The sequence below is a fragment of the Moschus berezovskii genome, chromosome 14 (genome assembly GCF_049115385.1).
Source record: "Moschus berezovskii isolate FMDL1 chromosome 14, NW_MosBer_1.0, whole genome shotgun sequence".
NCBI lineage: Eukaryota > Metazoa > Chordata > Mammalia > Artiodactyla > Moschidae > Moschus > Moschus berezovskii.
The window spans coordinates 80755813-80774400 of NC_142473.1; the positions used below are offsets into that span (position 1 = coordinate 80755813).

Consider the following 18588-nt stretch of genomic DNA (forward strand, 5'->3'; position numbering starts at 1 on the left):
GAAGACAAGGATTCTTCTACTCCTGGGGCCCAAGACGATCTCTTGTACCACTCACCTTTCCATCCCTCAAACCCTCTTAACTAACAGGAAGTAGGAACAAAAGGAAACAGTTCCTGGATCAACACTAAAAGGGTTCTGTTTCTTCTTCAAAGACAGACAGGAAAAGAACGAGACGCAGCCAGAGGAACATCATGGGGAAACTTCCTCTTCATCCTTTTAAAATTTAGAGGAAAAATGAATTGCCGCCCTCAACAAGATGCTTTCTTTTCCACTGCGTGTCAACAAAGCTCAAACCATTAGCCCAAGCAGCAAACTGCACTGCTCAGATCAGCCAAGAACAGAACTCTGCGCTTATCTTGCTTATATTTGGGAATCTCACCATCCTGAAAGCGGGACCATGACACAGCGGCAAGAGGGCAAGAGGTCAAGAACTGCCGGCAGGTTGCCCTTGTCTTTAACTAAGACAGTGAAGGCTGCTTGAAGGAAAGGGACAACCGGAAACCACGGCCGAGGCCATGGGAGGAGTAACCAAGCCAAAGGGGCTCTGGGGAAGAAAGAACTGTGAGGAGGAGAAATGCCTTCTGGGTGGCGACGGGAATCAAGGACGGCTTTAAGCTCTTAGAGAGGGTTCCTAGAAGAGAATTAACTCTCTGGGAAGTGGAAGAAAAATCAATGGAAAGCAGATGCTAAGAGACAGCTGACCTTTTCAATGGAAATGGCTACACATCTTGTCACAGGCTGAGAAATGCACATATCCCAGAGGAGGCTGGGGGAGGGATGCTACAGTCACCTGTTCTCTCTGCTGGGCTGCTGATTTGCTTTGCTGCTGCTGCTAAGTCACTTCAGTCATGTCCGACTCTGTGCGACCCCACAGACGTCAGCCCACCAGGCTCCCCTGCCCCTGGGATTCTCCAGGCAAGAACACTGCAGTGGGTTGCCATTTCCTTCTCCAATGCATGAAGGTGAAAAGTGAAAGTGAAGTCGCTCAGTCAAGTCCGACTCTTAGCAACCCCATGGACCACAGCCTACCAGGCTCCTCCATCCATGGGATTTTCCAGGCAAGAGTACTGGAGTGGGGTACCATTGCCTTCTCTGGCTGATGTGCTTTAGACGCATGTATTTATTGAAGTTTCTTCATCCCTAGGAAAATCTGACTGCTTTTCAGAAACTTTCATTTCTTTGGCTGTCTCCAAGCCTTCTTTATATACTACTTTGGAGTTTAGAACTCATAGAATATTGGTTTTGAAGTGGTTATTTAAGAATAAAAATCAGAATACCAAGTCTTTACTCTTTACTCAGCTGAAGCAGGAACAAATCTCCTAGATCACCCGTGTTTAAACCAAAGCTCTCCTAGCAAGAAAGAAGTGCAAACAGCTCCTTTTCTTAACTATTGGGAACCTGTTGCCCTCTTCTGCTCCTGATAACCTGGTGCCTTGAAGTCATTTCCAGCCAATTTCCTGTGATTTGTGAGACCTACAAAGTCTGTAGGTCTTATTGTCTTATTCACCTGTTCCTCTCAAAGGGATCCCAAGGACAGTCAGAGAACAAGAGTTTTCTTTTTTGGTCGGCCTGATGCTTTCCAAAGACCATCTCTCGCCATTAGGACTGAAGCACAGAGATGACTTCGGCTGAGGGATCCCGTTTTGTGCTGAACTGAATGCCAAGGCGCGCGGGACTCCTGGAGCTTCCAGAAGTTACAGAATCACTGCCTCCTGTGCCCATGCCTCTGTGCACAGCACAAGTGCTTAAAAACTTTCTTCAGTTTTCTAAATCTCAAAGGAAATGGCCAAATGCACAGCTGTTCTAGACGTTCAGCTTAGATAAGGGAGTCTTTCAAATATATTCATATACTTTGCTAAGTTTGCGACCCTATGGACCACAGCCTGCCAGGCTCCTCTGTCCATGGGATTCTCTAGGTGAGAATACTGGAGTGGATTGCCACTGCCCTCCTCCAGGGGATCTTTCCAACCCAGGGATCAAACCTGTGTCTCTTGCATCTCCTGCCCTGCAGGTGGATTCTTTAATCACTGAGCCACCAGGGAAGCCCTCATCTATTTCACTTGAGCCATACTTTTTTGAAAGAAGAAAGTTCAAGACGGGGGTAATGTTAAAATACTTTCGACTTCTAGAAATGGAAAAGTTGGTTCTCCAACCAATTCTTAAAAAAACAAAATGGTTCACCTTTCACTTCCGAAACATCCACTGGGAACCTCTCAGCATGTCTCAGGGCTGGGACTATAGCCCTGAGAGACTCGCTGCAGCTGGGCAGATCTGTGGAGGGCAGCAAGACACCCCATTTGCACGAGGGTTACATCTAACGCTTATGTTCGATTACCATCTCATGAGGCACATGCCAGGTGCACCAATGGTGCCAGTGGGTAGGGGTGTGTGTTCACGTATGCACAGGGCACACGCGGCACACAAGACTGCAGAGCCACGTCGTTTCCCAGAATGAACGTGGAGTGCCTCTCGGGTGCCGGGCACAGGGAAGGCTGGGGATGCCGCAGTGAAAAGGCCAATAAGAAGCCAGACGTCGAGCGTGTGTGGGCCAGGACAGCAGGCACCAGATCCATTCTGCTCACTGTACTCCCAGACCCAAGTATCTGGCCCAGGGCAGGGGCTCAGTAAGATTTTGAGTGAAAAGAATAAAATGCAGCACAGGCTATGCTCTACTAAGAAGTCATGGAGGGGGAAAAAAAAACTGTCAAAATCGAAGGAATCTGTCATGGAAAAAATTCGCCTAAACGAATGGCTTTGATTGCAGCTCTAACGTTATTTTTAATTTTTTTTTATCTTGCCCCCTCCCTACACTGACAAATCACATCAGAGACACCCCTGACTTCTCCCATCCCCCCCCCCTTTCCTATGACATGCTGAAGAAAGGAACTTTCTGAGGATGGATGCTTTGCAACCACATCTCTGAAGTCAACTTTAAGATAATTGCAGCGGAAGCGGCTTTTAATCAACTGACAAGTAGCTTTAAGAAAATTAATGAGGACAAAAATCTTAGGAAGGAGTAAATCATTTCTGACAACAAAGCTGTCTCTCTTTTATCCCCATCTCTCCTTGAAGAAATAGTACCCTTCCAGGATACAAAAATAAAATCTCTTTATTTTCGGTGTCTGCCACTCCCAAGGCCAGACAAGATTAAGAAGAGGCTCAGTTCTCTTTAAGATTTCTGGAGAATACTCTGGATTGAACTAGAGTTATAGGTCACATCTGAATATCGGGCTTTTAGAATCTAAGTAAGTGCAGATGATTGGATGTGATCACAGGCTAAATTCAGGGCAAGGAGGAAGCCATGGTAAAGAGTATACATTGAAGACTGGAGCAAGGACAGGCCAAAAGAGCCTATAGATGTTAGTTACATAGCGCTGGTCAAGTGCTGAGAGCACTGGCCACCCATCCTGACCCAGGGTCTCAGCCCCATTTTGCTTATGACTGATTTGAGTACTCTGGACACCAAGTCTTTTCTGTGGTTCGTTTTAATGACCCTATGGTAAGAATCATTATCATCAGTCATCCCTAGGCTGTTCTGTGAAGATGGCTATGAAATGGTGTGAAACCAAGCCAACTAATGTTCCTCTATGACCAAGGTGACACTGAGATAACCATTAGTGGGTATCATAGTGGCATCACCCATCCAAGGACAACAGTGAGTTGAATGTTGGGAAAAGGAACTCAGGAACTACTCCTTTAGATGGGGAAGGTCTCAGAAAGATAAAGCTGCTGCTTCTCACTTTATGAGCCTAAGAATCTCCGTATAGCACATAGGCCAACAGGCATGGACCTGAGTGAAGTCAACTGTGGGCAGGAAAGGATCTTAATTAGAACTGGGAAGAAGGCCCCACAGCCTTAGTCCTTAAAGTGCCATCACTTGGACGCCAGCAGGATCCAGAAATGCTGAGGGGAGGAGGTCCTAATCAAATTTTCAACTTCTTGACAGTATTTGAGAGATCTGGCTAAAAGAGCCACAGAAATAAAGCAGACGCGGTTCAGAGACAGTGAGAGACAAAGTGAAGCGAGAGAGAAGAGAACAAAACTAAACTGACAGGGCTAACCAGAACCTGCAACCGGCGGCTGGCTCTCAACCTCAGCGGGAGGGCTTGCTAAAACAAGGATGGCTGGGCTCCACCCTCAGAGCTTCGGATTCAGTAGGTCTGGGATGGGGCTGAGAAGCTGCGCTTCTGTTAAGTTCCCTGATGATGCGGACTCAGTCCTGGGGATACACACCAAGACCTACTGGCCAGTTAGAGGTGAGTCGGTTGCAGGTCTAAAAAGCCTGCCCTCCTTTCCTGCTGCCTAGGAACTACTGAGAACGAGGGGGGTGCATTTTTTTTTTCTTGGTGACACCCTGAGGCATGTGGGATCTTAGTTCCAAAGCCCCCTGCAGTAGAAGCATGGAGTCTACACCACTGGACCACCAGGAAAGTCCTGGGGGATGCATTTGTGTGGAGCTGGAGTGCTCGAGGGAGAGGGGACAGCAGGGGATAGCCCAGCACAGAAGAGCAGAACTCTCAGGGTCAAGAAGGGGTGTGGGGCAGTGGGAGAGCAGAGAGGAAGGCGGTGAGTAGGGGAGAAGCAGGGGGAAGAGAGAGAGAGGTGGGGGTGAAGGGAGGGACGGAAGGGCAGGCTCTCTTCCCAACACCCCCTCCAAACTAACCATCTGTCTGGGTAATGGATGCTCAACCCTTGAATACAGATTCACCACATAGCCACAAAGAAAAAGCTTGCAATAAAATTGGCCCTTAAGTTATTGGCGGCTTTGCCTTACAGAGCATGATGCTGTTTCAGGGAGAAAGGAGAGCTAAGCTGCTCTCCGTCCCAGGGTTTGCTTCTCCCACTCAAGTCCCTTGTCCCATCACTTCTGCCGTACCCCCCGCCCCCCAAAAAAATGACCAGAGAGAGAAAAGCAAACCAGCACTGTGGAGAATCAAGTGGCCAGTGCCTCTAGGATAAGCAGGGATTATGGGATGAGAAGCCCTGTCAGTTCTTATTAAACCACTTACATGCCTACAACCCCCACCTGCTGTGGGGAGGGGCTAGTCTATGCATCTGGGAGAAGAAGCATAACACCTGTTAATTCCTGTGTGGAAACCACGAAATGTATTCTTGCTTTCTAGCTCAAACTGCCCTAGCACTGCCTCCCAATCCCCCAACCACTGACTTTTGCCCCCATTCTGAGGTAAAACAGCACTTGTTACCCATACAAACTGGAAGAACAGTTTGCTATATGACTATTTCTGGTTTCATTAGTAATTTTATATTTTTGTTATTTTATGCTTTCACTTGGTTACAACCAAAGTTATTACACTGTGCAAGTTGCCACAATTTTAGAAAATTAATTGCTGTTTTCAGTTACAATATTGTGCTTTGTTCCAATTAGGAAATGAAAGCAGAGAGGGAACTCAGGCAGTTTAGTGTTTTGAGAATTCAGCAAAACTTCAGCATGGCAATCCCTAAATGTCCAACTTAGAAACAAAACAGAAATTAACAAAAAGCCCTAGTGGAGCAAGTGTGAGGGAGTCAGGCAGCAAGTGAGGCCCTGAGGCCTGGACAGCAGCATATCCAGTCTGGAGGGGCCCAGTACGGACAGAGGGAAGGCAGATACAAGATAGGCATCCAGTCTTATTTCTCCTGATTTCCCAATTATACTAAAATTGGGAAGACTAAGCCTAGCCTTATTAAGCAGAGAAGACAAATATCTGAGGACCCTAGATCCTAGAAACAAGGATAATAAACTCAACATGGGGAAGAAAAGAATTCGGCACATGAAGATATTCAAGGGAGAACCCTGGAAAGCAATTATAGCTGAGAAAAGATGGGAGGTGAAGCACGGACAGCCAAAAAGCTAAGAGTCTGATAGGAAACAGAACACAAACGCCACTGTGCCTGCAACCAAATCGGCAAAGGATTAAAGCGCCATACATGAAACCGCAATGAGAAGTGGACCTGAGACGGTCTCTGCCTCGCTGAAGAGGCTGAGGGCAGAAACCCAAAACGAAGAAAGCAGGCATTACGAACAGCAGTTCCCAAACTCAAGTGCAAATGAGATCATTTGGAAGCTTGCGTGACAGATACAAATACCGGGTCCCCTCCCCACCCAACTCTTATTGACTTTAGGTCTGAAGTAGAGCCTGCATTTTAACCAGGACCCCGTGCATCCTAATGCAGGTTGTCCAAGGAGCACAGTCTGAGAAGCAGTGATCCACAGGTCTGAAGAACTGCTGTTAATAAGTGCACCCAGGCTAAGAGCAATTAGCAATTCATTTTCACAGTTTTCATATGGGAATGGGTAAGGGATCATCTCTTGGGGAGAGGGCCCCTCAGTGGGAATTAAAATAAGTCAATGCTTTTTGGAATATTCTCCTAGGAACATCTGTTGGCCCAACAATTTCACCTCTCAACGTTAGCACAGTGAATTCCAAGAGCTAACACCACGGAGAAGGGGGACGTGATAGAGGAGCTCCAGGACAGGCCCAGGATCCACAGTCCCTTCATGGACAGAGCCTGACATGATGGATGGAGACACCCATCTACACTTACCTGTGCAAAGAGGGAGAGGCTCTACTGGCCCATTAAACCCTTGCTCCCTGTTCTCAGACAAAAATGGCACTTCTTGCCTTAAATGGTGGTAGAGGACAGCTATCCCAAAAGCTAGTGTCTTCCCTCCCACCAGGGACTGAATTCAGGGACACATGCTGAGTGCTTTGGTGCCCTCGGATGTAAGGGGCAACCAAGACCTGGAAAACCAGAAGCCTTTCTGTAGCATGGGAGTTTAACATCAGGCTGGGTGGACACAGGGTGAGCAGAAACCTTGCTGAGAAGCCCAGATCCTGCCTCCTGTGTGAGGGAAACACTTCCCAAACGAGAGCTTTCAAATTACTCAGCTCCTTTCCTAAGCGGTGTGGGCGTCCTCAGTCGTGTCCAACTCTTTTGCGACCCCATGGACTGTAGCCCACCAGGCTCCCCTGTCTACGGAATTTTCCAGGCAAGAATTCTGGAGTGCACTGCCATTTCCTACTCTGGGGAGTTTCCTAACCCAGGCATCGAACCCACGTCTCCTGCATGGGTGGGTGGATTCTTTAACACTGAATCACCTGGGAAGCCCCTGCTAAGCAGCAGGTAGGGCCTGTTGAGAATCAGAAGCCTGACAAGCCTGGGAGGCCTGACAGGCAGTTCTTGCTGTCATGCACGCAGCAGCTGGCAGGGTGCCCTAAGGCCCTCATCTCCACAGCAGACTTCAGCGGCACCCCCTCCGCGGCGGGCCCCATCTGTGACAGCATCTTGGCTTCCACCCTGGAGCTGTCTGCCTTCAGCCAGGTGTTTCTGGCTACTTATGGAAGAGAGGAACCTTGCTAGGATGGCAGGCTGTGCCCAAAAGTTGGGCAGGAGCCCTGACTTCTGGAGGCTCGAGATGTCCATTACTGCTCCTGTCTCTTAATGATTAGAAATCATTATTCCGTAGGGTAAGAAGAACAGCAAGGACCAAGACTCTAGGTGGTGAAAAGCAGACGCCAGGTACTTTTACCAACCAAATCTGCTTAACAAAAGAATACTTAAAGTTCACCTTCCATCCTCATTTCTCTAGGTAAGAAAACAGGCTTGATGAACTTCCTGCGAAGTCCCCTCCCAATCACTCAATGTCAACCATTTCCAGTCACATGGAATTCAAGAATCAGAACCTTCCTGTCATTATGATGTCAAGAGCAGAAAATGCCTCATTTCTACCCTTGCCAGAGGCATGGTGGCACATGAAGTCACCCTTCACTGGTCCTGCCAGTGACAAGCTGGAAATGATAAGGATGCTTTTCTTAAGATTCTCTTTTATCCCATCAGCTTCTCTTAAATATCAGGTTCCTTATTAGGTACTTGGATTTCACAAAGACAAAACAGATGGGGTGTCTATTCTCAAGGAGCTCCTGGGCCAACAGAGGAGAATGACATGGAGATATGGAACGGCAGTTTGGTGTGTCGAGTGTTAACACAGACAGTGTGCTCCATACAGGGGAGTGATCAACCCTGTTTAGAAGATTCCACAGCAAGGAAGCAGCCTGCATGCAGCTGGGTTTCGGGGAGGAGAGGGCACTCCAGGTAAAGGCACCCACGCAGGAGAAGGCCTTATTCATTCCAGGGGCTTGGAAAGTGGCTCAGCAGAGTAGGGCTTCTTCCCTCTAAAAAACTGGAGGAAGAAGAGGCTGGAGATACCACACCTGGTCACCTGCTTTCTGCTGCTTTGTGTATCATGGGTCCTATCTTTAGGATTTTTCTTTAAACCAGTGCTTCAGATTCCAGCCTGAGCTCCACAAGCATCTGCATGTGTGGCACTAAATAGGAGGCCCTGGGGGACGCCCCCACGGAGCTGACACTGCACCTAACCGGGTGGATGAAACAGACACACCACACAGCTAAAGAAAACACGGAACAACACACAAGCAAGAGCATAAACTCTCAGTGGCACAGCACACAGTGCTAGGGGACTCACAGGTTCTGAGCTCGAGACAGAGCTTCAGTACCATCTAATCAGAGAACCGTTCAAGTGCTCAACTCCCCACGACAAAACCCTGGCCAAATGAGCCCCCGTGGGATGTGGGGATCTCAGCCAGAAGCTAGACTGGTTGAGTCCAGGAGGACACTAACCCCATGAAGCCCAGAGGCTTTTATGGCAATACACAGAGGACGGCTTTAGACAAGGGCAGGTCCTAAAACGCCACCTTTCCCTGCTGGTGAAACGGACGGGACAGTTAAGGGCATGGCTGCCCCACAGAGTCCACACCTTCCACTGTGATTACAACCTCAGGAGAGGAACATTTCATAGTATACTAACTATGTCATTCTATAGCCTGCCTCCTCAAAAATTTAAAAAAAAAAAAAAAACAACCCAAAAAACCACTCATAAACATTTCACTGGGTTCTTTTCGTATCTCCAGACTACAGGTCTCAAGCTGAGGTAAGGAAGTACTCAGTTTGGTCTCTATCCCAAGATCCTTTCAGGCCTCTGGGGCCCTAGCTTGTGGTTTAGGGTATGAGAAAGACTGCCTTTGAATAGCCCAGAGCATCCAAAAGTGAGGCCGGCTGGTCACGACTAGGCCGGACTGGAGTCCTTCCTGGCTCCTTATGGGCGTGACGCCTCTGGTCCTGGCTGGGAGACCACACCTCTGCACCTCTGGCCTGCACCGCCCTGCCAGCCAAGGCCTAGGAGAACCACCACTCGGTGGAGCCACGAGCAAGGCACTCACCCTCATGGAAGTCTCGCCACCGTGCGCCTGCTGCAGCCGGAAGACCTGGGCCACCATGTGCTCCGTGGAGGGGTGCAGCAGGATCCTTCGTGAGGCCAAGCCCACCATCACATATCGGCCCATCGGGGACAGGCTCACCGAGATGGCGTTGGGACCTAGGGCCAGAAGGACAGAGAGACACTCCTGAGAGCTCTTGCTTTCACCAGCAAATACTCTTCCTTAGTCTTTTCTCTTTCTCCTGCTCTCCACCTTTGTTTGGTTGACCTCACAGGATGGCAGGAAGGAGCACAATGAGAAGGTGTGTAAAGCGCTAAGTCTAACAGTACTCAACGAATGCTGACCCGCATCAGCACAGAATCACATTAAAAATCGTTACAGTACTGTAACTGCTATTTTGAAACCACTTTTTTCACTTCATACATTACAAACATTTTTCACCATTAAATATTCCTCTTTAAGAGCGTTTTAAAGGCCAAATGGTATTCTGTCTTGTCAATGCACCACCATTTATTTAAGCAACTCTTCAGAATTTGACATTTTTCTCTGTGACAAATAACACCGCTGTGAACACCCTTGTACATAAATCTACACAATGCCAGACTGGTCTGCAGCGTGTGAGTGTGCTCACTTCCCCAAGTCATGACCGAGAACAGAGCTCCTCCCCTGCTCTCGCCCCTCACAGTGGGAACACGCTGGTGGCGCCACGGTGGTGGGGAGGACTCTCACTCTGGCTCTCCTGCAGCGCCACCAGCTAGGACGGAGCGTCTTCCTCCGACCTGTGCCTGTGAGGCAGGGGGTAGCGTGTGACCATTACTCCCACCTAAGTGGCGCCTCACCAGGGAATGCCCAGGCCAGGGTACCAGCGTTCTTGTTTCACTATGCTGAGCTTCCCATCCCTTACCAAATCGCTTGGTGTAGAGCATTTCACCCAGGTTATGGGGGGCCAAGGAGTACACTGCCAGGATGCCTTCGTCAGGAAAGCCCCTCTGACTGCTAGGGATGAACGCTGCCAGGAGCTGGCCATCTGCAGAAATGTCACAGCTGGCATCATTGTAGATCTTGCAGTTCTGCACCAGCACATTCACGGAGGCTGCATCAGACAAAGAGAGAAAAGAGGGTAAAGGAAGTCTGGAGTTAATGCTGTGAAAAACGCTAGGTCAAGACATCTGGGGGCGTCTCCCTAAGGGCCTGAATCCGAACCCTCTCCAGTAATACTAAAGGCTGCCTTATCCAACTAAAATGTCATGAAAAAGCAACACAAGACACCGAAAAGATACATCTCTTCTACCCCGTAGGAGGAGACTACAGAGTCATCACAACCACAGCCACCTGCTGAGCCCCGCTCGCACTTAGGAGACATCGCTTGAGAGACAAGGTAAGGAGGAAGTTATTAAAAATCATTCCTGGAGAGCCACTCAACAGCTGTTACTGTCCAAAAGCTCAAAACTGAGATGAATGAACACGTAAACCCGCTGATTCCAAGAGAAAGGTGACACAGGTAAAACTTGCTTGGGGGCGAGAATGTTCTCTCCACCTCTATGTGACCTTGGAGAAGGGAATCATCTCACAAATGTGCGTCTTATTTCCTCCTTTAAGAAAACTGGAGCATTTAGAGACTTCAGTTTTCTGGACAGCTCCTTGCTGATACTAATCCCCAATTCCACAAGAGAGGATAAAGCCTGGAGGGCTGGAACTGTGTTCACTCTGCTTGTCCCTCCAGCCACGCTGGAAGCCGATGACCACAGGCAGCTCCAGTCTGCACAGAGCCCTTACTGAGAATTGTGCATTGTCAGCCAGGAGGCAGGTGGGCTCAGCATGAGGGGCTGGGTGGGGCGGGGTGGAGGACTGTGCGTCGGTGGGGAGAATCCGTTCCACGTGACAGCGATGCTGGCCAGCTCTGGGACAGGGCCTGCACAGCTGTCTCAGTTTCCATCTGAACCCCTCTTTGAGGCCCGCTATGCACATCTCTGCCTACAGGAAGTGGTCCACCCTCGATGTGAGCCTGGAACCAGAGTGCCCACAGGACGGGCAAGAGCCGAACAGCACAACATATCCAAAGGGAACGGACACACAGCACGTCCAAACGCCTCTGGGCTGGTCTCTTTTAGATCTGCCTTATGTGCACATATAGAGAGCCTGATATACTCTTTCTCTCTCTTGTAAAAATTCTTCTTGAAAAAAAAATTCTTCTTGGCTGCACCATAAGGATGTGGGATCTCAGTTTCCTGACCAGGGATCGAACCTGTGCTCTTTGCACTGGAAATGCAAAGTCTTAAACCATGGGACCTCCCTCTTTCTCTTATTGGAAGATTACTTAAACAGCCACTGTCAGAGGCATTATAGTTGAAACAAACTAACAGGCAAGCTCAAGAGCCCTCACCAGATTCTAGGTGATCTACTCCAGGGAGCCAAACCGTCTGACCTGGAATGTCAAGGGTGAGTTTCCTCAGGAAATTACCCTAAGGAAAACAAAACAATTAACTGCTTTCCAGGGGTGGGTGGAGGGGGTGTTGAGGTTTATCAGGAACTTGGGAGTGATTTCTAAAGCTCTGTATTCATCTCCCTTTCTCCGTGTGTTGTTAATGAAGCCACAGAGATGACAGAGTAGATCAAAAAAGACATCGGAACACACTGATTGGCTACTGTGCCAATTCTTGGGGGCTGACACCAACAGCACCAGCGCACATTTAACGCTGAGAAGGGACCACAGGATGGTTCTGTTTGCTGACTAATAAAATAACGACGTCCAAATGCTCAGTGCTATCACCGTTAGGGCTCTCTGCTGCTCAAATTCCAACCCACCATCTGCTTGGGCCTGTATGGCTAGATCGATCTAGTTAGCACTGAGACCGTCTGCTCCTTATGCAGGGTCCCAAGCCTGTTGCCAGAAAGACGACAATCTCCTCCCATCCCTGGATGGACACATCATTACAGTTGGGGATACAGAGTCAAAGGAACTGGGGGAGCTTTAACAGTGAGTCCACCTTGGCTTTCTAACCTTGATGTTGGCACAGTTCTCAGAAAGGTAAAATGAAACTGAGCATCCAAGGTAGAGAGAAAAAGTAATCACAAATATTAAGTAGGACATGGAAATAAACACAGAAGGAAATGGACTCTGGGCTTTAAGACAGCTTTGCAAGGTTTCCATCTTCTCTACATTTAATGTCTCAAAAACGCATGTGAGTATTTTGTGAAAGTAGGCATATCTACCTTGCTGTGACAGGGTTCTACTGCATATGTGTTAACCTGCAGTCTAAACATACAGAAGCCTATAATGACCCTCAAAACTCACCACCAACATCAGAAAAGCACTACTAGTTTGTTGTAGTTTAGTCACTAAGTCATGTCCGACTTTTTGTGACCCCGCTGACCGCAGTGTGCCAGGCTTCCCTGTCCTTCACTGTCCCCTGGAGTTTGCTCAAACTCATGTCCGTTGAGTCAGCAATACTATCCAACTTCCAGATTAATTTCTAAGGTGGGCTGGGGGTGGGAAGGAAATTACAAGTAAGGTTTTCCTTCTTCTGAGAAGTTTGGCTCTAACTGCCCGAAAAACTGGGCATATAGACAAAAAGCATTTTGTGAGCCCCCAAATCCAAGCCACTGCGTTTGTGTTTGTACTGTATTAGGATGAATCCAATTCAATGGCCAGCTCCCAAATTTTGTCCCACAGCTGCTCCCAGTTCCTGCAGTGAGCTCAGAGAGAGATGTAAATAACACGTGAAAAGAGAATGCTGGAATTAAAGTTGAGCTTCTCCAGCAGCAGGCTCAATTTGGTGTGCAGCTAGGGATCCAGGGTTTTACTTCTCCCCTAATGACGGGGACGTGGTAGGCAAAGAGTGATTTGGTAGCTTCAGCAAGCACTGGGTGGTGTGTTTACAGTTTCATTAATATTTCAGAGCTCCAATTAGCAATTTACATTTGATGCTTGTTGTCTATTAATTTCCCACATGGAAATGTTCAGTTACAATGGTGAGTGGTCACTGCTTCAATTCGTTCGTGCAGCTTCTTCTCAGAAGGCTGAAATTTTGATGAGTTAATTTACACAGGGAGAGATTTCCTGGCTCTCTTATCTGTTTTCTCAGGCCATAGGAAAGTAATACACTAATGACAAGGGCAGCTCATCCTTTTTGGACTTGACAATAATGTAAGCAGGCAGAGAAAAAAGGTGAAGTGAAATACAGCCTAAGATAGTGGCAACCCGCACGCCACCAGAAATCTTTTTTCTGCTTCCTGCCTTGCCTTATTACAGTGGTTCTCAGGTGTTAGCATTCATCAGAATCACCTGGATTGATTGCTGGGGTGAGGCCTGAGAATTTGGATTTTGAGCGAGTTCCCAGGTGTCTCTGATGCTGCTGATCTAGGACCACACTTGCAAATTGCTGCCTCACCAAACACCCCTTGATCCCTGAGCTGGAGTTCCAGCAAACAGCCCTGCATGGAAAGGCAAGACACATGTGAGGAATGATGATGGAGCAGTTAGCTGGGCAGCTGAGGATGGAAATGAGGGCTAGGAAAGCAAGGATTTCTCAAATCAGAACTGCTTCAGAGCTTCAGCAGGGCAGCTCCAGGGGGAGCGAGAACGATGCAGGAGACAGCAGGAAGCCATGTTCCAGACTTTGCAGCGTAATCGCCTCCTAATTATGAACGATTTCCAAGTGAAAATGCCCTAGCAGGGAATAGGAGGGGTAAGAAATACTGATGCCTGGAGGAGCAGATGGCTCTGCCTTCCTATCAGCTCCATAAATTATAAACAAACACCTTGTACAAAGATCGATTTGCAGCCTGTTGCTGGCTGGCCAGATGAGGCCACCGGAGCGATTAGCGGCTGCAGTGCTTTTGCAAATGCATTAGATCCTGATTTGGAAAACCCAAAGGGGTTTAAATCAGCAGGAAAATTTCCTTTTGGCTATCTCTGAGCCCTCAGATTTCAGAATAAGGCCTCCAGAACAGAGCTCCAGATGACAGTATGTAAGCATGCCCAGCAGTGGCAATCACAGCATCCTCTGTGGATGTGTGTGCACCCCACACCACTCAGCCTCTGGGTTTCTTAAGGTCACCGGGGCACCCTGGTGACCAATGCTACTCACCGGTAAGAGCTTACTCTTTAAACACATAATATATCTAATGAGCTTTTCTTTTTCCATGACAGCAGTTTCAAAATTATCTATGTTATACAAGGCCTTACTCACAAACTTCTTAACTCTTTACAGAGAGAAATTAATTAATCCTACATCTCAACTAAGAGAAACAGGTGGTGAGACTCTTTAGCCTAATTCTAGAAAAGGGTTGAATTCAATGCAGATTAAGTCAGATGACACAGCAACACAGAGGCTGCTGATCAAACATGAGTAAAACTGAGGGCCAGTGGCTCCCAGGCTCGTGCTGGGCCCAAGCCAAATGTGACCCTCCTCTGGGAAGCAGGCAAGCTTCAGAAAAAAATGCTACTGCAAAACAGATCCCCAACGTAACTCTGGCAACAGCTGAGTCTGTCAAAACTGCGACGAGAGGTTATTCAGGCCAACCAGGAAAAGCAGAGTTAATGATAGGAGCCTCAGGTGAAAGTGACTGGCATTCTAGAGGGTAAGACCATGGCAAGGAACGCTGGCTGCTAACAAACATATGAGCCCTAAACCCCTAGAATGCCAAGTTTTTTTCCTAAGTAACTCTTGAGTAAAACAGGGCACTTTTAGGAAGCAGAATTCTAATACCACACAGGACTTAAATGAGGGGGAAAGGTGAGCCAAGTTAAATAAGTCAATCTGGCTGTACCATAATGCTCTTTGATCAACTCAGGTTTTACAACAGCCATGATCAAAGGAAGCAGGAAGGAACACAGAAGGAGAATGACAGGAAGCTGCAGTCAGAACAAGTGGAGGCTTGTACAAAGAATGTTAAGGACAACCAAAAAGACTGTGCTAGCAGTATGCCCAGTGCCCACACTCTTCAGAGTATTTGGTTTTTCTTTCAAAGAAAATCGTCTCCAACTGGGGAGAAAACAACATGCTTCAGAATGTTGGATCAGAAGCCAATTACAGATGAGCCAACAGGTTAAGAGAGAACTATCTTCTTTACATGAATATCACTCTCCAGAGGTACCTCTTGGAGTACTGAAAACAGGGCAGGGGTGACTTTAGAATTGTGGCCATACTCTCAAAGAGTCATGGTATAATTTTCAAGAAAAGGACATGATAAAAAGAGCTAACATTTATTGACCATTGACTACAGTAAGTGCCAGATGTTGTTCAGAGTGCTTGACATGTACTAACTAATTTAATTCTCATAACAGTCACATGAAGTTGGCACTCTTATAACCCTCATTCTATAGACAAGGAAACTAAGATGCAGAGAGATTAATTAAGCAAGGTTACACTGCTAGAAGGTGGCTGAGCAGACTGAACCCGGACAGTGTGGCTCAGGAGTTCACTCACTTAATCAACACAGGGCAGCCGACAGAGTGTTATTAAAGAACGACCACTCCCTGTGTCTGTGGGGAAAAGGAAAGAAAGCATCCTGTTCAGATTCTAAAATTATAAAAAGTACAAGTAATCACAATACTATTTAAACTGTTCTAGACAAAGAAAAACTGTATTCAAGGGAGGTAAGGATGGGTTCAATATTATAGAATCTGTTAACATAATGTGTGGATCACGATAAACTGTGGGACATTCTGAAAGAGATGGGAATACCAGACCACCTGACCTGCCTCTTGAGAAACCTGTATGCAGGTCAGGAAGCAACAGTTAGAACTGGACATGGAACAACAGACTGGTTCCAAATAGGAAAAGGAGTACGTCAAGGTTGTATATTGTCACCCTCCTTATTTAACTTATATGCAGAGTACATCATGAGGAACGCTGGGCTGGATGAAGCACAAGCTGGAATCAAGATTGCTGGGAGAAATATCAATAACCTCAGATATGCAGATGACACCACCCTTATGGCAGAAAGTGAAGAGGAACTCAAAAGCCTCTTGATGAAAGTGAAAGAGGAGAGTGAAAAGGTTGGCTTGAAGCTCAACATTCAGAAAACAAAGATCATGGCATCTGGTCCTATCACTTCATGGGAAATAGATGGAAAAACAGTGCAAACAGTGTCAGACTTTATTTTTGGGAGCTCCAAAATCACTGCGGATGCTGACTGCAGCCATGAAATTAAAAGACGCTTACTCCTTGGAAGGAAGTTATGACCAACCTAGATAGCATATTAAAAAGCAGAGACATTACTTTGCCAACAAAGGTCCGTCTAGTCAAGGCTATGGTTTTTCCCATGGTCATGTATGGATGTGAGAGTTGGACTGTGAAGAAAGCTAAGCGCCAAAGAATTGATGCTTTTGAACTGTGGTGCTGGAAAAGACTCTTGAGAGTCCCTTGGAGTGCAAGGAGATCCAACCAGTCCATTCTAAAGGAGATCAATCCTGGGTGTTCATTGGAAGGACTGACGCTAAAGCTGAAACTCCAATTCTTTGGCCACCTCATGCGTCGAGTTGACTCACTGGAAAAGAGTCTGATGCTAGGAAGAATTGGGGGTGGGAGGAGACGGGGACGACAGAGTATGAGATGGCTGGATGGCATCACTGACTCGATGGATATGAGTTTGAGTGAACTCCGGGAGTTGGTGATGGACAGGGAGGCCTGGCATGCTGTGATTCATGGGGTCGCAAAGAGTCGGACACGACTGAGCGACTGAACTGAACTGAACTGATTAACATAATGATCACATTATTAGGCCAAAGGAGAGAAAAAAACATACAGTTATCATCATAGATGTTGTTAACACATGACTGAATTTAATATCTAGTCTCTTTTTTGGCCACGCCACGCAGATTATAGGATCTTAGTTTCCCAATCAGGGATTGAACGTAGGCTTCAGGCAGTGAAAACATTAAGTCCTAACCACTGGATCACCAGGGAATTCCCAGTATCTATTCTTGATAAAAATTAACAATAAAGTAAGAATAGATAGGGGCATCTGCCTGTAATGCAGGAGTTGTAGGAGATGAAGGTTTGATCCCTGGGTTGGGAAGATTCCCTAGAGGGCATGGCGACCCACTCCAGTACTCCCGCCTGGAGAACTCCATGGACAGAGGACCCTGGTGGGCTACAGTCCATACGGTTGCAAAGAGCTGGACACAACTGAAGTGACTTAGCACGCACACATGTACAAGCATAGATGACTTTCTTAAAATGACAAACTAGTTCTATTGACCCGAAAGTTAACAATATGCATCCTGGGAAAAAGCTAGACATTTTCCTACTGAAACTAGCAGCGATACGAGGATGCCTGCTCTTTTTTAACACTGTTCTGATTGTAGCAGCCAATGCACTTAGACAAGAAGAAGAAATCACAGGTGTACAACTTGAAATGGAGAAGGTAAAATTCATACCATTTACCTATAACATACCCAGAGACTGAATAACAACTGTAATTAGTAAATAAATGCAGTAAAATAGCAGAACTTTTTAAAAAAGCTTTTAACAATAAACTTTGAAAATGTATAAAATTACATGAAAAAACTTTAAGAACATAAGAGAGACTTGGAGAGACAGAAAATCATGCCATGTTCTTACATAAGAAGATACCACAAAAGTACTGAATCTCCTTAAGTTATTTTATATATTCAATGGAACCACATTAATTACACTGACAGGATTTTTTCAGGGTGGCGAAGGGAAGCAGCGAGGTAGTTTCAAAGTCCATATAGATGACCAAAATGTTCAAGCAGGCAGGAAATTTTGGATTAAAAAATAACAAGAGGAGACCAGTCCTGCTGCTGCTGCTGCTAAGTCACTTCAGTCGTGTCCGACTCTGTGTGACCCCATAGATGGAAGCCCACCAGGCTCCCCCGTCCCTGGGATTCTCCAGGCAAGAACACTGGAGTGGGTTGCCATTTCCTTCTCCAATGCATGAAAGTGAAAAGTGAAAGTGAAGTCTCTCAGTCGTGTCCGACCCCTAGCGACCCCACGGACTGCAGCCCACCAGGCTCCTCCATCCATGGGATTTTCTAGGCAAGAGTACTGGAGTGAGACCAGTCCTACCAGACACTAAAAGGCAGAGCCTCAAACTTAAACCAATGTGATACTGTTACATGAATAATCAGACAGATTCCTGGGGCAGAAAAGACAGGAGAAATACATCTATACACTCACAGGATACTAACAGGATGAAAGTGACAGCCCAAATCAATGGGGACAAATGAAACATTTTATAAACTGGTTGGGACAAATCAGTAGCCACATGGAAAAGTTGGGTCATACTCTGCTTATTTAGGACTGGGTTAAACTTTTAATGAATCAAAGATTTAAAGGAAAAAATTAAAATATAAAAGTACTATCTGATCTTCTGGATACTG

The 18588-nt window shown here is 46.9% G+C and overlaps 1 protein-coding gene across 8 annotated transcripts in view; it reads right to left on the reverse strand.

The window, feature by feature from the left end:
* Positions 1 to 18588, reverse strand: part of AMBRA1 (autophagy and beclin 1 regulator 1) — a 176588-nt gene that overhangs the window by 20283 nt on the left and 137717 nt on the right. For all 8 annotated transcript variants that reach the window (XM_088843287.1, XM_055423953.2, XM_055423955.2 and 5 more), the window contains 2 exons: positions 10141 to 10329; positions 9240 to 9394 (listed from right to left, as the gene is read on the reverse strand). In XM_088843287.1, coding sequence (XP_088699413.1) covers positions 9240 to 9394; positions 10141 to 10329 — 344 coding nt within the window. The remainder of the gene's footprint in view (positions 1 to 9239; positions 9395 to 10140; positions 10330 to 18588) is intronic.